Source organism: Schistocerca piceifrons, chromosome 10, assembly GCF_021461385.2.
Source record: "Schistocerca piceifrons isolate TAMUIC-IGC-003096 chromosome 10, iqSchPice1.1, whole genome shotgun sequence".
NCBI lineage: Eukaryota > Metazoa > Arthropoda > Insecta > Orthoptera > Acrididae > Schistocerca > Schistocerca piceifrons.
The window spans coordinates 14,688,761-14,713,192 of NC_060147.1; the positions used below are offsets into that span (position 1 = coordinate 14,688,761).

General features: G+C 40.1%; 1 protein-coding gene across 1 annotated transcript in view; it reads left to right on the forward strand.

Annotated features, from left to right (window-relative positions):
- The window catches only part of LOC124718932, a 57,113-nt gene that overhangs the window by 27,460 nt on the left and 5,221 nt on the right, over positions 1-24,432 (forward strand). Inside the window, exons 3-5 of the mRNA XM_047244594.1 lie at positions 2,133-2,254; positions 11,595-11,716; positions 12,981-13,051. Of these exons, the coding sequence (XP_047100550.1) occupies positions 2,133-2,254; positions 11,595-11,716; positions 12,981-13,051 (315 nt within the window). The remainder of the gene's footprint in view (positions 1-2,132; positions 2,255-11,594; positions 11,717-12,980; positions 13,052-24,432) is intronic.

A 24,432-nucleotide genomic window follows, 5' to 3' on the forward strand; every position in this document is an offset into this window, starting at 1 on the left:
GAACAGTGATTAAAGAAGCATATGCAGGTGAGTCACTTTCAAGGAATGGTGTTTTTTGTGAAGGCAGAGATTCAATGCAAGATTATTCCAGAGCTGGTCGCTCATCTAGAGCACATTCTGATGCAAACATAGAATGTGTAAGGCAGTTATTGCAAGAAGACTGTCATGCAACTGTTCATGCAATATCAGAGCAACTAAATTTGAGTCACAATATGTGTCATAAAATTTTATGCGAAGATTTAGGGAAACGGAAACTTAATGCAAAACTCGTCCTTCACACATGCAAAACTCGTCCCTCACACACTAACAGTTGAACGAAAAGGGGAAAGATGAAGAATTTCTGCTGAGCTACTGGATAGAGACAGATGTGATCCCACATTTCTGTCAAAGATTATTGCTTGGGATGAAATTTGGTTCTACCAGTATGACCCTCACGCGAAGCATCAAAGTGCTGAATGAAGGAATCTTGGATCACCAGGAACCTTGAACAAAGACAATGTTTGTAGCATTCTTTGATAGTAAGGGATTAGTTCATCGTGAGTATGTTCCTCCAGGTCAAGCAGTGAACCAAACTCTTTAAATCAAAGTCTTGAAATGTTTGTGACAAGCAGTTCAATGTCGCTACCCAGATGTGTGGCATTCTCAGGACTGGTTGTTGCTGCGTTACAATGCAAGACCCCATACGGCTTTATCTGTTACTGAGTGTCTGGCCACACATTTTGTTTTTGGCATCCTACATCTGCCATATTCACCCGCCCCTCACTTTTTCATTCTTTCTTGTTTCTGTGAGTGAAAGGCAGCCAGCCGAAAGGAAAGCTTCATCAAGATATCACAGACATCCAATGGGCTGTGACAAATGAGCCTACAAGCATTCCATTTCAAAATCTCCCTGCAAAGACCTCCAGAAACATTGGCAACTGTGTAGTCTTTAGATAGCCAAGGGAACTACTTTGATAGGAGCTGGGATCATCACTTCGTAAGTGCAATCTTTTTTTTTTTTTTTTTTTTAAGTCCTGGAACTTTTCTGACAGAGGAAACGTTTTGAAATATGTGGCTTCATTAAATAATTTAAGTAGTCAATACATCTAGTTACTGGTTGTTGTTGTTGCTGTCTTCAGTCCTGAGACTGGTTTGGTGCAGCTGTCCATGCTACTCTATCCTGTGCAAGCTTCTTCATCTCCCAGTACTTACTGCAACCTACATCCTTCTAAATCTGCTTAGTGTATTCATCTCTTGGTCTCCCGCTACGATTTTTACCCTCCACGCTGCCCTCCAATGCTAAATTGGTGATCCCTTGATGCCTCAGAACATGTCCTACCAACCGGTCCCTTCTTCTTGTCAAGTTGTGCCACAAACTCCTCTTCTCCCCAATTCTTTTCAATACCTCCTCATTAGTTGTGTGATCTACCCATCTAATCTTCAGCATTCTTCTGTAGCACCACATTTTGAAAGCTTCTATTCTCTTCTTGTCCAAACTATTTATCGTCCATGTTTCACTTCCATACATGGCTACACTCCGTACAAATACTTTGAAACGACTTCCTGACGCTTAAATCTATACTCGATGTTAACAAAATTCTCTTCTTCAGAAACGCTTTCCTTGCCATTGCCAGTCTACATTTTATATCCTCTCTACTTCGGCCATCATCTGTTATTTTGCTCCCCAAATAACAAAACTCCTTTACTACCTTAAGTGTCTCGTTTCCTAATCTAATTCCCTCAGCATCACCCGACTTAGACTACATTCCATTATCCTCGTTTTGGTTTTGTTGATGTTCATCGTATATCCTCCTTTCAAGACACTGTCCATTCCGTTCAGCTTCTCTGTTCTTACTGGTAGTTGTCTTATCAAAAACCTTTTTGTAAGATTTTGTTATTTTCAATTTTTCCTCACGCAGAAATTGTGATACCCAGCAGCGTATATGAATAAATGCAACCATACTGATATTGTTTACTTCCCCTTTACACCTGCATTGAGTGAATCCTTCTGCATCACACCTTCCCTGTTTACTGCTCCCACTTTCTCCTCTTGCTCCTCTTCCACCTCCTCAACCCGTCGTGCCCATCCCATGGATAAAGTGTTGTTAATTTATCTTAGTGTAATATAGTAATATGAATAACTGGTTTAACAGAGCTGGAAATGAAGGTAAAGGAACAAAAGGATAAACTCGGGGAGCTACGTGAATATCAGAAAGAGATGGAAATGAAAGAGAGAGAGGAGGATGCTGCAACAGATTCTTTAAAGCATGAAATGGTGAGTTTTTAATTTGATTTGTACCACATATTAAGCAATTTTACTTCCTGTTTTTATACTGATAATGGGTCATTTCAAGATAGTATGGCGAGTTCTGTAGTTGTAATTGAATTTTTATATAATTTTAACTTCTAAGTCATTTATATGATTGTGAATCTTAAATGCTTTTAGTACCATGCCTATTTATTTATAATTTCAAGTTAACGTGGTGTATCTGTACTTTACCGTGTAGAGTTACCATTACTTGCACAGCACATACACATGCAAATGTTACTTAACATCTTATTAAGAGATAGACACAAATGAAGCATTTAAATACAAAATCCACACACAGTGTGTACAAAATTATTTCAGAATGCACGACTATGATGGTGAGGCCCATGCTGGAGGCACAGCAAACATTTCACTAATCCCACGAGATCTGTAGCCACACCAACCACTCACAGTTGCCAAACATCACCCCCTACCACAACAGCACTTCCCACGTTACTATATACTTGAATTTTAAGCAGTTTGTTGTCCTGTGTAATCTTTAATTGCAAATTTTGTTTGGGTTTGGGTTTATGCTCACAGGAATTATTATTTTATTTATTTCTGGCTGTTACCTGCTGTTTCGCTCACTTATCAGTAGTTTTGTTGTGATGAGTATTGGTTAGTAAGCAAGCTAGTAATTTTATAAGATTTCTGTGTTCGTAGTGGCGATGAGACATACATATAAAAAATGTACCCGTTATGCGGTACATAATGAATGTGTTTCTATTATTTTACTGTATATCAAATCTGAAAGCATGCATTGTATTTTCTAATTATATTAAAACAGTGACTTGATTCATTACATTCGTACAGAAGTATAAATTTTAGGGTTTTCTCTGGCCCGCCTAGTACTGGATGTTACTTTTCCTTCAGAGCAACACATACCAAGTATATTAGAAGCTGTAAGAGATACGTGACACTCAATGTCTAAAATGCGATGGACTTGTGACTGTTCTAATGTCTCTGTAGCTCTCAAGGCTGCCCGATGTCCTGCATCCAAGTTCTGGCGGACATGAGATTGCTCTGAGGTTTGTTGGATTCGAGTAACTTTCACAGCTTGAACTCTATTAGAACTATACACTAAATCAGCCTTATGTTTGCTCAAAACGATAAAACTTTCTAAAGTAGCCTTTGGTATTCCTCAGGGTTCAATCTGTCTCTATACCATATATCATCGAAATAGATTAAAATGTAAAGTCATGAAAATGTAACGGAGTGAGCTACTTTTGCAATTAATAATACTGGCAGTAATACTTAAGTATGGATTAAATGTGTTCAGAATTAAATAAGCATTGTATTGATTACGTTGAATCATGTTCAAACAAATTTCCGGCTTGTAACTGGTCATAGTTTTAATTCATTGCACAATATTTTGCCTGGGCACCTGTCAGTCTCCTTCAGGTGAGCCATGGAAGACTAACAAAAGACTTGCCCTGTTCCACCCTATAAAATCTGATGAACTGTGATGGTGGCTACCAGTTGGTCAGTGCGTGGAACTCTATCATCTCCATGATTTGTTCTAGTCATAGATGACAGTGTGTGTCAATGCCCGCAGCGAGTAGTAACACAGAGAGCAGCTGAGTTTTGCGGTTCCACCAGTGAAGAGTGGTCTGTCTGTCAACTTGAATTTTGGCGCATGCACAGAATGTGGGGCACAACAGAGCAAGTTTTCGTCAATCTTAGATTGCTCACCTGGAGATAACTGGCAGGTGCCCAGTTGAAATATCCTACAATGAATTAAAGGATGACCGGCTGCAAGCTCAAAATTTGTTTGAACATGGTTCAATGTAACCAATACATTTCTTATTCAATTCTCAACATGTTTAATCCATACTTAAATATGAACTCCAGTATTATTAATTGTAAAAGTGACTCGCGCTGATACATTTTCATGTCTTAACCATTTAACCTATTCCAATGATATTTGGTGTGCAGATAGCATGACCCCTGAGGAATACCATAGGCTGCTTTAGAAAGTATTGCCCCGGTTTGGAAGTATTGTAGATCCGGGGCTGATGCACAGAGCAGTCTGAGTTGTAGTGGGGAGGTGGGTAGTCTCCACGTGACCCGTGTTTACGTATAGTGATTTTGCTGTTTCCTCTTTGTCTATTGCTCTCACATCAAATGAAAACAAGACGAATTTCTGTGACTGGGAGCTATCAAGTGAATTAAGATACGTTCACATAATTACGGAAGGCTAAAATTTGTTATTGGTTTCAGACTATTTTATTTCTACCTTTCTGACAGTCAAGCATTAATGGCTTTGCATAACAATGAAGTTATTTTTGTCAGTTTGCTAAAGAAATTTGGCTTTTATAAGTCTCTTCCACTGAAGAAGTCAATTTATTTGAAATGAAGTGTGTAATTCCACATTATTGGCTAGTTTTAACTGTTCACTGAATTTCAAGTGCACGTTTTCATCCTCTAGCATGTTTGGCATTAAGCCATAATAAAGAGCCAAACATGAGATAATACAGTATTGGTACTCCAAGGAAATTTACATCCGTATCAGGACATGTGAATGTGCACTTTAAGCTGAATGATGCGTTTTAGTATGGTTCACGAATTTCCAATGTTCTTGGAGTATCCTCTAATGTTTTGGTCCTTTTATGACATAATGTAAGATCTTTTAATGTTTTACACATACAAACTTTCTGGCTTCCTGAGTCATAGTAGCTGCACAAACGCAGTGACGCCAGTCGTCAGGCGCTCTCTGGCAAGTGCTAAAATGAACCTATTTCTAACAGGTCGCAGGAAAATATTGCGAGTGAGTGTTTGAAAAGCGTTACTTTCAAAATAAATTTCCTTTTACGCAAGATGGTCTATGTGTTGGACTCTCATTTAAAAAGTAAACTCTTTGAGGATGACCATTTAGAATAATTTTGAGCCCAGAAGATCAGACATTTATCTCATTGTTAAAAAATGTACTGGCACATTTGTGTAATGTATCTTAAAGTGTAACATTCACAAAAAAGATAAACATTATATGTGAAAGCTTAGCTTCTCGTGCAGCTTTTTAATCTTTGAGACTAATATGTGAAAGCTTTTGTTTTCTTGTATTAACACTATGTATATTAATTTAAACCATTAATGTTTCCTATTTGTATGTTCGCTCTACTTAAGTCATGTTCCTATTGGCTTACTACATCATGTGTCCTGTGCTCTGAATGTCCGCTGTCATCGGCTGGTGAGATCACGTGACGTGAGCTATGACTGGCTTACAAAAGCACATCACATGCTTCAGAAAGTAACATGTGATGTTCGGTGGAATTCAAATTTATACTTTCATAACACAAATGTATACAGTGTACATGTTGCTGCACATCAGACATCTTTCCAAAACGTGTTTTTTTTCCCCTGAATTTCATTTCCTAAAGTGCCAGGAAATACTACGCCGGTGTATAAAACCATATCATTCCTTTGTTTGGTTAAGCTTTACAGTTTTGAGGAAAAGTATGCTGTCACTTAACATGGAAAAAGTGTATTTTCACCTGGGAGAAAGTTTATTTTTTACCGGAAAATCCGGGAAAAATCTGGGAATTTTTTTCCTTGTCAACGTATACACCCTGCCATTCCTATCGCATATGGAGCACAGCAAAAATGACTGTTTAGACACCTCTTTGCCCACTCTTGACCTTGGGATCCCTACAGGAGCAGTATATAAGTGCTGCAGTTCACTGTCCGACAAAAAAAGTGAAACACGTGGAAGGCGTGGTCAGATGTTAATGTAACTTTGTATATAAGGGGCGTTTGAAAAGAAATGAGCTGGAGGCATAATTACAGAAACCAGTACCTGTATGTTAGCAGTATTTACCCTGGCTGTTCAAACCAAAGTTTGCCGACTGTTTTACCTACAACTGAGCCTATGTGACTGCTCCATTCCATACCTCTACAAAGTGTTACATTCAAATATTTGCATGTATTAACCAATTTGAATACTGACGCATTGATATTGCGGGCATTTTGTACTACTTTTTTGTATGAAGTGCAGAATTTTAAGTTTCTGAACATTTAAAGCAACTTCCCATTCTTTGCGCTTCTTTGAAATCTTATCAACACCCGACTGAAGGTTTGTGCAGATTTTTTCAGACAGTATTTCATTACAGGAATCCACATCATCTGCAATAACTCTGAGGTTACTATTAACATGGTTTTTGAGGTTACTAACATAGACTACGAACAGGAAGGGTCCCAAAACACTTCCGTAATGTACACTTTAAGTTACTTTTACATCAGATAATCTCTCCATCCAAGATAGCATACTGTGTCCTCCCTACCAAGGAATCCTCAAACCAGTCACAAATTTTGTTATATACCCCATGCAATCATTCTTTCGATAATAAGTGTGTGTGTGTGTGGTACAGCATCAAATACCTCTCGGAAATCAAGAAATAATGCATCTACATAGTTGCCTCAATCCCTGGATTTCAGTATGTCCACAGCACTAAAAGAATACAACTACGGACATTCTTTCAGCAGCTGATCTAGTGATTCCCTGTTCCTTAGCCCACCCTGATAGAAGACAGTACCTTGGTGGTCATAAGAAATCTGAGGCCATTAGCGATCATAGCCGGGCTCTCTAACACCATAAGCAGCACCCATCAACGGAGCACATCATTGCCTTTAAGCGGCTCCATACCTGGGTCTGCCACCTAATAAAACAACAGATGCAAGAATGTTAGGAATGATACATTTCACAGGTTTGGACTGAGATCAGACATCTCTGCAGGTACCAGACACCTGCAGGTGTAGCTTGTATTACCCTGAATTACACTGTCTACACTGACCTAGATGCTGTCGGCAAACATTTTGCTCTGTATTATGCTCAAACCTCAGCACCTGAGAACTATCAGCCTGCCTTTTGTGTTCTAAAACACCAGGTGGATTGAAACTTTTCGCTACAACCCACTTTGAGCCATACAATGCATCATTCAGTCAGTGGGAATTCGGAATTAGTCATTGTCGTGGCTTACTGCCCTGATATAGCCCCAGGGCTATGATCAGGAACTGTCGGTGGATTGTATCAGATCCTTCCCATCTTTAATTGCATCTGGATTGAGTGCAAGTCTCCATCACAGTGGTGAGAAAGCATTATTGTCCCAGTGTTGAAACCAGGTGAACACCCTCTAAAGATGGAAAGTTATCACCCAATAAGTCTCACCAATGTTTTCTGTAAGTTGCTTCAGTGCATGGTGAGCTGGTTACTGTGTTGTTTCCTTGGGTCTTGGGGTATTCTGGCTCCATCCCAAGGTGGTTTTTCACCACGGCCATTCCACTACTGATAATCTGGTTTACCTGGAGCCTGCCATCTGAGCAGCTTTTGCCCGACGTCAACCCCTTATAGCCATCATTGTCGACCTGCCAAAGGCTTATGACACCACCTGGCGACACCACATCCTTGCTACCTTAAACAAGTGGGGTTGGGCGCTGATGACCACGCTGTTTAGCGCCCGTAAACCTCAAACACACACAAGTGGGGTCTCTGAGGTCTGTTCCCAATTTTTATACAGAACTTCCTGCCACGCTGTATGTTCTGGGTTTGAGTTGGTGCTTCCCACATTACCCCCACTATCCAAGAGAAACTGGGTCCTGCAGGTTTCTGTATTGCATCTCTCTCTCTCTCTCTCTCTCTCTCTCTCTCTCTCTCTAGTAGTCATCAATGGTCTAGCAACAGCTGTGGGGTCCTCAGTATCACCATCCTTGTATGCTGACAACTTTGGCCTCTCCTCTTGCTCCTCTAGTGTAGGTGTCGCCAAGCATTGACTGCGAGCTGCCATATGAAAGGCACAGGCATGGGTCCTCTCACATGGTTTTTGGTTTTCAACCGCCAAGACCCACATCACGCACTTCTTTCTGTGTTGTATCATTCACCCACAACCAGAACTTTGCTTGCAGACCAGCTACTCAATGCGGTGGAGACTTAGGACTGGTCTTCGATTCTTGGTTGACGAAATTCTCCATCTTTGCCAACTTCAGGGAAAGTGCTGGCTGCACCTTAATACACTTCGCTGCCTGAATAACACCAGCTGGGGTGAAAATCACACTACCCTTCTGCTGCTTTACAAAGCCGTGATACAACCCCCGTCTTGATTACGGGAGTCTGGCATATTGTTCACACCATTCTCAGCGTTGCGGATACTGGATCTGATATGCCACTGTATGGTTCGACCTGCTCAGGAGCCTTTAGAACTAGTCCTGATAACAGGTTCCACCATTGTGGATTATGCGCCAACAACAGCTTGTTATGAAACTTCCTGACAGATTGAAACTGTGTGCTGGATGGAGACTCAAACTCAGAACCTTTGCCTTTAGTGGGCAAATGCTCCACCAACTGAGCTACCCAAGCAATACTCACACCCTGTCCTCACAGCTTCACTTCTGTCAGTACCTCGTCTCCTAATTTCCAAACTTCACAGAAGCTCTCCTGCAAAACTTGCAGAACTAGCACTCCTGAAGGAAAGGATATTGCGGAGACATGGCTTTGCCACAGCCTGGGAGATGTTCCCAGAATGAAATTTTCACTCTGCAGCGGAGTGTGTGCTGATATGAAACTTCGTGGCAGATTAAAACTGTGTGCCCGACCAAGACTCGAACGCGGGACCTTTGCCTTTCGCGGGCAAGTGCTCTACCAACTGAGCTACCCAAGCAATACTCATGCTCCGTCCTCACAGCTTCACTTCTGTCAGTACCTCGTCTCCTACCTTCCAAACTTCACAGAAGCTCTCCTGCGAAACTTGCAGAACTAGCACTCCTGGAAGAAAGGATATTGTGGAGACATGGCTTTGCCACAGCCTGGGAGATGTTCCCAGAATGAAATTTTCACTCTGCAGCGGAGTGGGCACTGATATGAAACTTCCTGGCAGATAAAAACTGTGTGCCGGACTCAGACGCGAATTCGTGACTGGCCCGGTCCCCACCCTACCTGCTCATTTACTGTTCTTCCCCCCCCCCCTCGCAAGGTCTGTTAGACTTGTTTATCTTCTCTCTCTCTGTGCTTCTCTTGCCCTATTTGTGTTGCTAGTCTTTCCTAGGCAATTATTTAGTGGGGTACATCTGGTAAGTAGTGGGTGTTGGGGGCTGTACATCCCCTCATTACAGCCTGCTTTTGGGGGCTTCCAGCTGCTCCTTATTGCCTGCCTCTTTTCCTGTGTCCCTATCTCTCTTTTGTCCCTTATCTTGCCTTTGTTGACGTTTCGTGGACCTTGGGCTTTTATTCCCCTGGGTTTTGTGCGGTAGACTTTCTATGATCTACAGCGTTTAGACCTGTCTGTCGAGGGTAAGGGGACTGATGACCTTGCAGTTTGGTCCCTTTAATCCTCCAGCCAGTCAACCAGCCATCCAATCAACCAGTTGGTGCCCATACAGGTTATACTTAAAGTAATGACTGCCAAAACAAGTGTCAGAACTTCCTTTTCTGCAGTACTGTAGTTTTACTCAATTTGATTCAGAGGACCTAATGCATACTGAATTTTTTTCTCACCGTCTTGTATTCAACTCCATACTCAGCATGAAGCAAAGTTACTAGCGTCACATGAGAAATGAAAATTTGCTCAAAATTTGGATTAGCCAAGAGAGGCAAATATGTAAGAATTTCTTTTAATTTTAAAATTATACTCTCCAGCTTTGCTGCCCAGACAAAAGGAGTTCCCTTCACTAGCAATTTTGTGAGATTTTTCGTGGTGGCTGTATAGTTCTCCATGAAATTTCAGTGGTAATAAGCTACACCAAGAAACAATTGCAGTTCTTTATAACATTTCTCTGTGCTGGAAAATCATTTGTTGTGTATGTTAACTGTGGGTCTAGTTGTATATCATCTCCCTCAGTTATGTTCCCTAGACAGCACACTTGCAATTGAGAGAGACTACCATTTTTTTAAATTCAAATTTAGATTACCAGTACGTATACAAGTTAGGAAGTTTCTTAGTCACACTGCATGCGCTCTCATTGTACTCAAAAAGACTATTATGTCACCAGGTACTACACTAGACACATGGTCAGGTTTAAACCTTGTAAAAGTAAATTAATGAAACATTGAAATAAAACGTGAGCATTTTGGAGGCCAAAGGACACCCTTATGTATTCATAGTCCCCAAAGGGCACAACAAGGGCTGTTCACTACCAATATTTCATAGCTTTCGTTAGGTGACGGTAACCAGATTACTTACCTAAGCCGGTGAAGAATTTGCATTTGCCGAGCTTATCCAGTGTGTCATTGATCGTTAATAGGGGTTAGGTTTTCAGTGTCGTGAACTCATTGACTGCTCTCATGTCTACACAGATGTGACAAGACGTTTCCCATTACTGATTTTTGTAAGGGCTATCTCTGAAGATGAAGCTCAGAGATTGAAAGAAAGTTGACTTCCTTTTGCTTCAAGAAAACCTGAAATATTTTACTCTACTAAAGACTGCAAGTGATAAGTTATTTAATATGGTGATGGTGCTGTAGGTAGGCATAGCATCACCTTCAGGAATCTCACGGTATGTTGAGAAGGTTCGTGGAAATAATTTCTTCAGAGGAGGTAGCAAATTTGGCTACAACAGGGTATGACACGTACCGATCTGCTTTACACAAGCTTTAAAATTTCTTTATATTTCTCTTTTTATAGGTAACATAAGTGAACTAAAATTTGTATAAAAGTTCTTTCAGGCTGTTCATTTTAATGGCATGCTGTTATATTATCAATATTTAGTTCATGTTCTTTGATGAATATGGTTCATGGTGAATTTCACTCTCTATGCTTCCAAAATTACACAGGTCTGCAAGTAAAAAACTGCATACTTTTGCAGCTGTCCTTCTCTCATTTTCCATCACAATCCTCTTCAGTGATTGTCTGCCGTAATAACCAATTCTCATTTTTGTCTGCATTATAACCTTGTGTATGACGTTAATCCATTTCACCTGTATGTGGTCTAAATCTTTGATATGGTGCCTCTTCAGTCGCCAAACACTTGAGCTACTTTGTTTATGTAAGCACCCACCATACGAGCACCAACATCTGCCCACATTCTAAGTCACTTAACTCCAGCATAAAGCAGTCACAACTATACAGAACACTGTTTTGACCATAACTGAAACTTGCAGCATATTTGGGATATTGTACAGGTGCCATTCATGGTCAGATACAACAGCACAACCAGCAGGCTTGACTGGCATCTGCATTTATGTTAAAGTATGCATTTCTATCAGTGTTTTCATATTTGCAAGTGGTAATATAATGTTTTTCATGTGCTAATGTAATGTTTTTCATGTGGCAATGTAATGTTAAATCATAAATATCTAGAAATACTATAATGTTGTTCTTTGCAGAAACTTTTAAAAGACAAGAATCACAAACTTGAAAATAAGAGAGAGCTGCTGAAGAACAAAATAGAAGGGTTAAAAAATTTTCAGCCATCGGCTGAGGACACTGCCAATTTACAGTTATGTCGGTAAGTTTTCAAGGTGAAGTTAAAAACTTTTTATTTATTTATTTATTTTTTAGGATCTCTAAATGCTCTGAGAATTTAATTTCCAGATTTTTTTTTTTGTGAACAGTGGTCACAATTGGACATATCTGTTTGTAGAGTGAAATAGATGACAAATGAGAGAGAGTAGTACAGTAATTTATTGGTGAATTGTAGATTGACGGTAATCTACTGTGAGGTAAATGCTGGCATACGAATGGTGAATTAGATGAAGAGGGTATTGCAGATGTCATAATCAGCAATGTTTCGAGAAGACTTATAGTTGCAATTGTCAGAACCAAGAATGAGTTCGTCAGGGAAGCGCAACTTCCATGCTGCGCAAAATCGACAGAGGACCACTATCATGGCCAGATGAATTTGACGAACTTTGAGAAGGCGTGGGAAAAGATGTGCTGTACACTATAGTTTGTTTGAATAAGCCACCTGAGAAGTCATATGTTATGGACTTGGCTGAAAGCGAGGACACAGTGTCATACACTCACACCTTATAATCACAGTCTAAACACAATAGAATTAGTGTAGGAAAATATTGAAAGGCATATTGGGGGTGCAACATATCAGGGGTCTTGTGGACTCTTAAAAACAGTTCCTTCCAGTTAGTTACTGCCAAGGGTTGAGAAGAATTTTGGAGTAACGGGCAGAAGTAGAGGAAGAATAATAGGTGCTGGTGTTCAGCACCGATAAAGTCAAAAACTAATTGGCACACGATGGTGCCATTGAAATTGCTGTTGATGAAATCATAATAATACGGCCACATCTGCTATCAATGAAATCATAAATGTAACTACATCTGATGCAAGTGATTCATTTTGTTTCTGTTGCGTTAGTGTATGTAACTATTGCAGTTAGGATCTTTATTAAATATGTCAATACATAAGGTGATTTCAGTTTCGACTGTGAACAAAATTTGTCATCCTTACCTCCACGCGTGTCTTCTGTTTTTGTGGAAGTGTAAAGTACAGGAGATAGGCAAGGGCAAGGCTGGTCTCTTGACACTCGCACCCCCCCCCCCCCCCTCCCCCCCATGGCTTCTTACCCTGCGACAATTTATGTGGGGGCTGGGTGCACTTTCTCCACTCCCTGCAACACCCTGTGCAATCAGCCTGCATAAAATTAACACACAGTATCTCTCTCAGACTAACTTAAATGGAAATTAATAACTGTAACTGAAATTTTCTTGAGGTAATTAGCTTAGATCACTTGCTTGCAATTACTTGTTTGTTTACAGGCTCAAATACCAGCTCTACAAGGACATGACTGGAGTACGCTGGGATTATAAAGCTAATGCACCTCAGGGCTGTATCCTTTAATGGAATAACATATTTCTTCTGATTTTGATGTACAGTGATGATCAGATGAGTTAAGAAAGCATTCACTATAGCATGTAGCACCGTCTTTTACTATTATCATGTATTATCATTCATCATGCTGTAGAGTCTGCAAAACTCATGTTTTGGAAGAGTCAACCATTCAATTGCAACCACAATTTGTGAAGAACAGTCATGCACATACCACGTTTGCTCAATATCATGAATCACAAATGACTTTTGGGGCAATGAACTAACTTTGTGGGGAGGTAATTAAATCTCTTTCACATAATTAGATTGATTAAAGTAATGTCCTATTAGATATACACGTTTTAAGTAGGTGAACCATTATCTACCAACAGGTTGTGATACTGTTGTGTTTTGAAGAAAGTTGACATACAGATTAAAGTGTGTGCTTTCCTTATTCACAAGTATTTACCATACAGGAAAGTTTCTATTAATGTGAAATATATCTCACTTTTGAGTGACTTACACTTTGTCATTTGTGTGTACTAACCAGTTGCATAACTTCATAGTCGAGGAAGCAGTCTTTTATAGTGTGAGCATGTGTTAGAAGTGTTGTGCACCCATGTTTTTCTGTGTGCCCTATGATGCAGGGCTAGTAGAGAACTCGGCTCTGTATTCCTCAGTGAGATAATGGCTTTGATGGGAATGTCATTCCACATATTGTTGTTGCTTTTTAACATTGAATTGTTTGCTCTTATAATCTAAACTAGGCTATTGCTGTCAGGTGATGCTGTTAGCATTAAGACATGACCCTGATGGTTGTGACTTTACCCATGTCAGTGTATTCGTAGTAAATTTGTCTCATGGTGGGCAACTGAGAGCTCAGTGTACAGCATCAGAATGGAAATTTCCCATGTGTCTGATCATCACCAAATGTACAGAAATCTCATGTGATTCCCACTTGGACTGCCAATACGAGGTCTAATGGCACCATGGTTGCATGCCTAGTTGAAATATTTCTGTTGTTGAGATAAGGCTAGTACCTCTAATTCAATTACCCATCAGTATACTTTTTGTCCTAATATTTTAATAAACATGTTTTAGGCAGTACATGACACTTTCATACACTCGGTATGCATTTAATTTGTGGGCTCAAAAAAAAGTCGATTATAAGTGTCATATTCATTTTGTGAAGTATCATTTCTTTCTTACTCACTTACGTCTGCCTGTGTCTGTAGATGTGCGGATGGATGTGTGTGCGCGTGTGTGCGCAAGTGTATACCTGTCCTTTTTTCCCGCTAAGGTAAGTCTTTCCACTCCCGGGATTGGGATGACTCCTTACCCTCTCCCTTAAACCCCACATTCTTTCGTCTTTCCCTCTCCTTCCCTCTTTCGTGATGAAGCAAACTTAGGTTGTGAAAGCTCGAAATTTGTGTGTGTGTTTGTGTGATTTTTATTGTCTCCTATCAAGATACCAACGCTTTCGTTTGGTAAGTTGCAGCATCTTTGTTTTCAGATATATTTACTGTATATTTCAATAGATATGTTGTTGTTATTGTAACTTCACTTTGATCAGTTACTTCATTTCTGACTTTTGACGTGCTACTTCAAAACTTTCCGTCATGCATAACATATGCAGTAGAAAACAATTATTTCATTAAGCCCCTTACGTAATTTACAGCTTTTCATTTCACTGTGAATGTTACAGTGGGCAATACAACAATAAAAGTATTGCATGGTTGTAATTGTTGCAAGATTTTATATATGTAATTGTTTTAAAGTTATGCGAGAAAGGAAGTAAGGTCACAGTTTAATGCTTTGTTACTTTAGAAGGCATTGGAGGCAGAGTAACAGTACTAACAAATTATGAAAATGCTTGTTGCTACTAACCATATAGCGGAGATGCTGAGTCGCTGGTAGGCACAATGAAAAGACTGTCACAAAATAAGCTTTTTTCCAACAAGCCCTTTGTCAAAGATTGCGCGTGCGCGCGCGCGCGCGCGCGCGCGCGCGCACACACACACACACACACACACACACACACACACACACACACACACACACACACACACGAGTAAAAGTGGGTCTACAATTTTTGTTTTGGTTTGTTTAGTTGCGGGAAGGAAATTCATTATTATTTTCTGTAAGTATGGAACAATGCTTCAAATTTGATTATAATAATAGTCGGGGATGGATAGGTGGACTTGATTGTGGCCTTGCTTAACAAACCATCCTAGTGTTCATGTGACCTGCACATTATGGTAGAATAACAATCTACCATTGAGAAATTTTGCTCTATGTTTAATTAGTTTAGTTTAATAGTGTGTAACATCATGGCAATTCTCATATGCAGTAAAACCTGCTTTCAAGAAATTCCTGAACATAGGAAATCTAGCTTTTAAGTACATGAAACCATTTTCAAATCCAAACCTATTTTTGACAAAATTTGTAAAATTTGTTTGTGCCTATTCTTTATTTTTTTCAAATGTCGCACTATAATTCTAATAGTGAGTGCCACAGTTCACAGCTGATTCTTACAGTCAACATCTTACTGTTTTGGTCAATAATTTTGTGCCTCATTCTCCTAGTAATTGTGAGTTTACTGTTAAATTCATAGTCGACAATGAAGTCATTGAGTTATGTTACATAGCTCCATGACTGTCAGGATGTGAAGTGCGTACTTGAGCTTAGTCTTCAAGTACATTACTTTCATTGTAGAACATAGATAATATTTCAAGAAAACAATCAAAAACTTGCATTATTTCTTTTTTACAGAGAGATTTCTAAATTGGGAAACATAGTACTAAGCTAAGATGACCAATCAGAAAGCAAGAATATATATAGCAATTTCCACTCAGATTTGCATGCTGGACTGTAACATAAGTTACATTACCTAGTGTTACAAATGTTGGCATACAGAGTAATTTTGCAAAAACACTATACTGTTTAACTGCACCCTTATAAAGTGCATGTTTGAACTTAAGACCGTAAAAACAATTATTTCATTATTTGTGTCAGTAGAGTTGCTGCTGCAAGCTACAATTATTTGTTTAATTTGTTTTGCACATGACTCATTTTGTGTGAAGTTTACTATTGTCAACTGTGTGTTTTCTATTACATTTTTATGAGTTAAATGTTATGCTTCCTGTGTGTGAAGTACTGCATTGTTCTAGAAACAACTAGCAACAATTTCTTGTTATTAATGTTTTGCATTAGATCGATATTATGCAACAAAATTTCTTTCACATTTCCCAGAATCTGTAGGAGAAGCATAGTCAGTAGCAATAATTCTTCATGTTTTGAAAATTAGATTTGTTACTGTGGTGCATTGAAATGCCTCCCTGCAGTGGAAACAAAAAATAAATTTTTGTGTAAACCATCGTTGCTGGTTTTGTAGAGACCTCATCACAACTGTTGTGGAGACCTAGTTGACACTGTCGTTACGGCAGGCTGAGTTCGTGAGTTTGTGAAATGGCTTCTGGTGCAGTACACTGCTGGGACAATTTTTCTCTGCCACTATTACACAGCTATGCCCTAAGGTCACGTAACAAGATAGGTCAACGAAGGTTCTACAACACTCCAACAATTTGTAACGAAGTCAAACAAATGAGTTAAAACGTTCACTTATCTTTGTGACTTGTTGAACAATGGAGTCTGCAAGACTGCATGTTGTTGTTGTTGTTGTTGTTGTTGCGGTGGTGGTGGTGGTGGTGGTGGTGGTGGTGGTGGTGGTGGTGGTGGTGGTCTTCAGTCCTGAGACTGGTTTGATGCAGCTCTCCATGCTACTCTATCCTGTGCAAGCTTCTTCATCTCCCAGTACCTACATGCAACGTACATCCTTCTGATTCTGCTTAGTGTATTCATCTCTTGGTCTCCCTCTACGATTTTTACCTCCACACTGCCCTCCAATACTTAATTGGTGATTCCTTGATGCCTCATATCATGTCCTACCAACCGATCCTTTCTTCTAGTCAAGTTGTGCCACAAACTCCTCTTCTCCCCAATTCTGTTCAGTACCTCCTCATTAGTTGTGTGACCTACCCATCTAATTTACAGCATTCTTCTGTAGCCACATTTCAAAAGCTTCTATAGTCTTCTTGTCCGAACTATTTATCGTCCATGTTTCACTTCCATACATTGCTGCACTCCATACAAATACTTTCAGAAACGACTTCCTGACACTTAAATCTATACTCAATGTTAACAAATTTCTCTTCTTCAGAAATGCATCCCTTGCCATTGCCAGTCTACATTTTACATCCTCTCTACTTCGACCATCATCAGTTATTTTGCTCCCCAAATAGCAAAACTCCTTAATACTTTAACTGTCTCATTTCCCAATCAAATTCCCTCACCATCACCCAACTTAATTAGACTACATTCCATTATCCTCGTTTTGCTTCTGTTGATGTTCATCTTATACCCTCCTTTCAAGACACTGTCCATTTCGTTCAACTGCTCTTCCAAGTCCTTTGCTGTCTCTGACAGAATTACAATGTCATCGGTGAACCTGAGTTTTTATTTCTTCTCCATGGATTTTAATACCTACTCTGAATTTTTCTTTTGTTTGCTTTACTGCTTGTTCAATATACAGGTTGAATAACATCGAGGAGAGGCTACAACCCTGTCTCACTCCCTTCCCAACTGCTGCTTCCCTTTCATGCCCCTCGACTCTTATAGCTGCCATCTGGTTTCTGTACAAATTTTAAGTATCCTTTCGCTCCCTGTATTTTACCCCTGCCACCTTCGGAATTTGAAAGAGAGTATTCCAGTCAACATTGTCAAAAGCTTTTGCTAAGACTACAAATGCTAGAAATGTAGGTTTGCCTTTCCTTAATCTATTTTCTAAGATAAGTCGTAGGGTCAGTATTGCCTCACGTGTTCCAATATTTCTACGAAATCCAAACTAATCTTCTCCGAGGTCGGCTTGTATCAATTTTTCCATTCGTCTGTAAAGAATTCGCGTTAGTATTTTGCAGCTGTGACTTATTAAACTGATAGTTCGGTAATTTTCACATCTATCAACACCTGCTTTCTTTGGGATTGGAATTATTATATTCTTCTTGAAGTCTGAGGGTATTTCGCCTGTCTCGTACATCTTGCTCACCAGATGGTAAAGTTTTGTCAGGACTGGCTCTCCCAAGGCCGTCAGTAGTTCTAATGGAGTGTTGTCTACTGCTGGGGCCTTGTTTCGACTCAGGTCTTTCAGTGCTCTGTCAAACTCTTCACGCAGTATCGTATCTCCCATTTCATCTTCCTCTACATTCTCTTCCATTTCCATAATATTGTCTTCAAGTACATAGCCCTTGTGTAGACCCCCTATATTCCACCTTTCGGCTTTCCCTTCTTTGCTTAGAACTGGGTTTCCATCTGGGGTCTTGATATTCATTCAAGTGGTTCTCTTTTCTCCAAAGGTCTCTTTAATTTTCCTGTAGGTAGTATCTATCTTACCCCTAGTGAGATAAGCCTCTACATCCTTACATTTGTCCTCTAGCCATCCCTGCTTAGCCATTTTGCACTTCCTGTTGATCTCATTTTTGAGACGTTTGTGTTCCTTTTTGCCTGCTTCATTTACTGCATTTTTATATTTTCTCCTTTCATCAGTTAAATTCAATATTTCTTCTGTTACCCAAGGATTTCTACTAGCCCTCGCGTTTTTACCTACTTGATCCTCTGCTGCCTTCACAATTTCATATCTCAAAGCTACCCATTCTTCTTCTACAGTATTTCTTTCCCCCATTCCTGTCAATTGTTCCCTTATGCTCTCGCTGAAACTCTGTACAACCGCTGGTGTAGTCAGTTTATCCAGGTCTCATCTCCTTAAATTCCCACTTTTTTGCAGTTTCTTCAGTTTTAACCTACAGTTCACAACCAATAGATTGTGGTCACAGTCCACATCTGCCCCTGAAAATGTCTTACAATTTAAAACCTGGTTCCGAAATCTGTCTTACCATTATATAATCTATGTGATACCTTTTAGTATCTCCAGGCTTCTTCCATGTATACAACCTTCTTTCATGATTCTTGAACCAAGTGTTAGCTATGATTAAGTTATGCTCTGTGCAAAATTCTTCCAGGCGGCTTACTCTTTCATTTCTTAACCCCAATCCATATTCACCTACTACGTTTCCTTCTCTTCCTTTCCCTACTATCGAATTCCAGTCACCCATGACTATTAAATTATTGTCTCCCTCCACTATCTGAATAATTTCTTTTATCTCATCATACATTTCATTAGTTTTTTCATCATCTGCAGAGCTACACTGCATGTAATATATCAGAAAAGGCCCTCAATGGCTAAGTGCAAATAGTAGTAAGTAAACTTCACAGTACATAGCAAACGCAATTTGCAATATCTGTTGACTTCTAAGAGTTAACTAGACAGCATTCCCTCTCTAAGTCAGCTCTAGACGAGGATCTATAACCAAGTGGGCGAGAACTCCTCTTCTGTCTGTTGTCGTCCAGTCATTGGCGGATTGTACTCCGCTGGCAACTGGCTGAGGCGAATTTGATATCTTCATCCTCAGTGCTGCCTGTGGTGCTGTTGAAACTCTCACAAGTGGTGAGTGTCTGTGGTACTCGTACCAGCTCGCATCGTTGTGCCTGTGGTGCTTTTTCCCTGGCTGTGTCGCTTTTCCCCGGCTGTGTCTTGTTCAGAAGACACAGCACTTCCCCCCCCCCTCCCCCCTTCCCCCAAACCACCGCACCATTGTCATGTACGGCTGAGCACCATATCGACGGTGAGGGGGAGGCATGGGTGTTGGAACCATTGTTGGAGCGGCGACTGTTGCTGTAGCCAATGCCAAGTCACTGCTCACACCCTGACATCTGTCTTGAGACTGTGAGGGATCACTGGCCAAAAAATGATGCAGAAGGTGGAATCTGTAAGTTCCAGCTGCAGCAGAGGATGGAGCAAATGCAAGAGCATGTGGTGGCGTCGCCCGTGTAGCAAATCTGCCAACAAAGGCCCGTTGTGGGGCTGAAAGTGAGGAGTGGACAAGAAGCAAAATAAGGCTTGTTCGCATTGATGATGCAAGTGAAGTTTGCCCATTTGCTTTTTGAACACGCGAACAAAACCAGACTCACCATTCATTAGGGATGAAGCGAGTGTAACAATTGAGCTTCCGTAAGATGGATTGCAATTCTTTTACATTCTGAGGTGGTTTGAGATCACGTATTGCTTGCAAATGTGCCTGTGTCGGATGAACAACTCGAGAATTGCAACCAGCAACTACAATATTGTCCCGGTAATTTGTACATGAAGGCACAGAAGTAGTTAGCTGTTCTTGGTAGTTTTGAAAAATGGCAGGTGCTGATGTGCTACTGAAAGGCAAAGGAACTTGAAAAGTCCTAAATGTGTGTTGAAAATACAGGTACGTATTGTGAAGGACAGTTTTTGAAAAATAGGGACCTGTGCCTAAGTGATCCATGAGTCTGTCATGTCGAGGTAATGCATAAGTATCCACAACTGCCTGAGGACTGACAGTGGCTTTGAAATCAGTACATATCCTAATTTCTCCTGATTATTTGTGAATATAAATTCCTCTGGAAGACCACTGTCATGCAGAGATGGTGTGATTATGCCATTATCTTGCCAGTGAGCCAGTTCTTTCACAACCTGTTCACAAAGTGCAATAGGCACTGCACATGCTGTGAAAAAGCGTGGCTGCGCATTGTCTTTAAGCATGATGTGTGCTACAAAGTTATTGGCTTTACCTATGTCAGGAGCAAACAGTTCATGAAATGCGTCACAGAGCTTAGCAATACTGTCACTTGAATTGAAATGAGACATAGCTAGCACATTGGCCACAGTGTTTAGTCCAAACAAGTTGAGACCAGAAATATTAACTGATTGTCTACTTCGTAGCTCTTGAAAGGAAACTGTCCTCTGCAGACTGCGATGCGTAGCTGCAATGTTAAGTGTTCTTATCACTGGAATGTTCTGGCTGTTGTACACTGTAAGCATATTTGTAGATTGAAACAGTTGTGGTTTGCCTAACAGTTCATAAGTTTCATAGCTTAACAAGGACACTGATGCACCTGTATCTAATTGAAGTTTGACCATATGGCCTGGAATCACTAAAGGTACATACAATTTAGTTGAGAGATCTTGTATGGGGGAACTGTTGATTATTCTGTGGGAGCAACCTGTTCTGAATTTACAACATGCACTTGCATAGCAGGGAGCAAGTGTTTCACATTGTGATCTGAGGACTTTGTCTTTTTAAGCAAACGCTTTGTACATGTCCAGCTTGGTGGCAGGAGTAGCAAGTGGCTTCATGTGGCTTGGCATGACGGGCAATCTTCACGTTTGTGTGCTGAATAGCATTGCGGGCAAGATTTTGTACCACGCTGTTGGTGAGCGAAGTACACCTTGCACTTAAGCTGTTGACATGTTATGGTGTTCTGTCCATGAGGCTGTGTGCTGTTAAGTGTGGCTGTTTACGGGACCATGTAGCACTGGAGCTATTTGCACAAATGTTACCAGAGTGCTGAAGACTGTCTACAGCAAAATCACAAGAGCCTTGGTAATTAGTGATCTGCGGTACCTGCTCAAGAGTAGGATTGGAATATTTCACAATCTATTCTCTGATCCTATTGCCTGTCTACATTCTGTGTGATTGTGTCCCTGATAACATAGTCACTGTAATATTGTCCACATTAACAACAGCCATTTTTATCACTGCGTAAGTGATAAAGAAATTTTGTTGAAGCATTGTGCCTCCCTTTTTGTGCTAAGGACAACTTTAATGTTGAGTACTGAATGTCATTTTTTCCTTCTGATACTGTAATTTTGCACTATAGTGGATTATTTACAAGAGACTTAATGAGGGAATAAATATACTGTGAAGCCACAGCCAGACTGCCCAATTCCTTAAATAGGTGGCTAAAAGACGATTGTGCGTGAATACCATGTATTATTCTTATGGCACTTTTTGCACAATGAAGACTTTCTTAAAGATCAGTTACCCAGAACATTACCCCATATGACATTATTGAATGAAACCATTTCTTCTGTTTCTGTATGTATGCTTGGATTGATTACAATACTAGTGCCATCTGCAAAAAGAACTAATTGTGCTTGTATACTAGATGTAAGAACCTTTACATACATGGGGAACAGTACTGGACCTAAGATTGAACGTTGTGGAACCCCATACATCATTTCTCCGCCGTCAGAATCATGTTATTGGACTATATTGAATTACTAAGTACAACTTTCTGCATTCTTTTGGTTAGATATGGCATCATCCATTGGTTGGCTATACCATCAATCCCATAAAATGTCTACCTAGGAGAGTACTGTGATTCACAGAGTCAAGTGCTTTTGGGAGGTCGCAGACAATACCAACCTGCACTGTTTTATTATTTAATGCTTGTAAAATATGGTGAGTGAACATGTAAATAGCATTCTCAGTAGAGCAACCCTTCTGAAACCCAGACTATGATTTTCCATGGATACTGTTGTTGCTAATATTATTCTAGAATACACCAGCTTCTCAAAAATTTTGGAGAATATTGTCAGCACTGAAACAGGTGAGTAGTTATTGATATCTCTCGTAGCATCTTTCGTAAAGAGGGTTTAACAGCACCATATTTCAGTCTCTGCGGAAAAATGCCTTGAGTTAGGGATGCATTACATATTTCAGGTAGGACTGGTCTTATTACAAGGGAACAGATTTTTAGTACTCTGCGGGAAACACCATTAAAACCAGATGAGCTTTGATTTTTGAGAGAATATATAAGTTTATTAATTTCAGAAGGAGAAGTTCTTGATACACTCATATGATTGATTTTTATGGAAGTTACATTTTCAACATAGTGCTTTGATTTTGCTTCAGAACTGTTTGTACATATGCTTTCTGCTATATTTAAGAAATGGTTATTAAATACGTTTGCTGCATCATTTACAGCTCTTTGCTTCAGTCCAATAGTGATGATGTCTTGTTCTGTGGCTGGTTGTCCTGTCTCTCATTTCACTCTATACCACATAGCTTTAAGTCTGTTCATAGTACTGATTTCTGATGATATGTGCATGTTCTTTGATTTTTTAATAACATCTTAGTAATTTTGAGTAGGTTTTTGTAGTGTGCAACTACTGCATGATCTACTTGTTCTTGCCAAAAGACACATTACCATTAAATGAATTAACAATTGTCATTGAGGACAACCATCAGCTGTAGAATGGAATGACAACAATGAAAATTTCTGCTGGACTGGGACTCGAACCCAGATTTCTCGCTTATTGTGAGTAGTCGCCTTTTTATTTGGCTATCCGTGCACGACTCACGGCCAAACCCAGACTTCCATATGTCGCCAACCGTGTGTTTGTAACCTGTACTTGTACATCCATTATACAAGGTGAGTCACCTAACGTTACCGCTGGATATATTTTGTAAACCACATCAAATACTGACGTATCGATTCCACAGACCGAACGTGAGGAGAGGGACTAGTGTAATTGGTTAATACAAACCATAAAAAAATGCACGGAAGTATTTTTAACACAAACGTACATTTTTTAAATGGATCCCCATTAGTTTTGTTAGCACATCTGAACATATAAACAAATACGTAATCAGTGCCGTTTGTTGCATTGTAAAATGTTAATTACATCCGGAGATATTGTAACCTAAAGTTGACGCTTGAGTACCACTACTCCGCTGTTCGATCGTGTGTATCGGAGAGCACCGAATTACGTAGGGATCCAGAGGGAAAGGTGATGGACCTTAGGTACAGAAGAGACTGGAACAGCACATTACGTCCACATGCTAACACCTTTTTCACTGACGCACATGTACATTACCATGAGAGGTGAGGTACACGTACACACGTGGTTTCCGTTTTTAATTACGGTGTGGAATAGAGTGTGTCCCACTGGAAACGCGTCAACGTATGTGGTATCAGCATGATGGTGCACCTGCACATTCCGCAATTAACACTAGGCTGACCCTTGACAGGATGTTTGACGGGCGTTTCATAGGACGTGGAGTACGGATAAATTGGCCGGCCTATTCTCCTGATCTTACACCTCTGGATTTCTTTCTGTGGGGTACATTAAAGGAGAATGTGTACCGTGATGTGCCTACAACCCCAGAGGATATGAAACAACATATTGTGGCAGCCTGCGGCGACATTACACCAGATGTACTGCGGCGTGTAAGACATTCATTATGCCAGAGATTGCAATTGTGTGCAGCAAATGATGGCCACCACATTGAACATCTATTGGCCTGACATGTCGAGAAACACTCTATTCCACTCCTTAATTGAAAACAGAAACCACGTGTGTACGTGTACCTCACCCCTCATGGTAATGTACATGTGTGTCAGTGAAAAAGACCAATAAAAAGGTATTAGCATGTGGACGTAATGTGCTGTTCCAGTCTCTTCTGTACCTAAGGT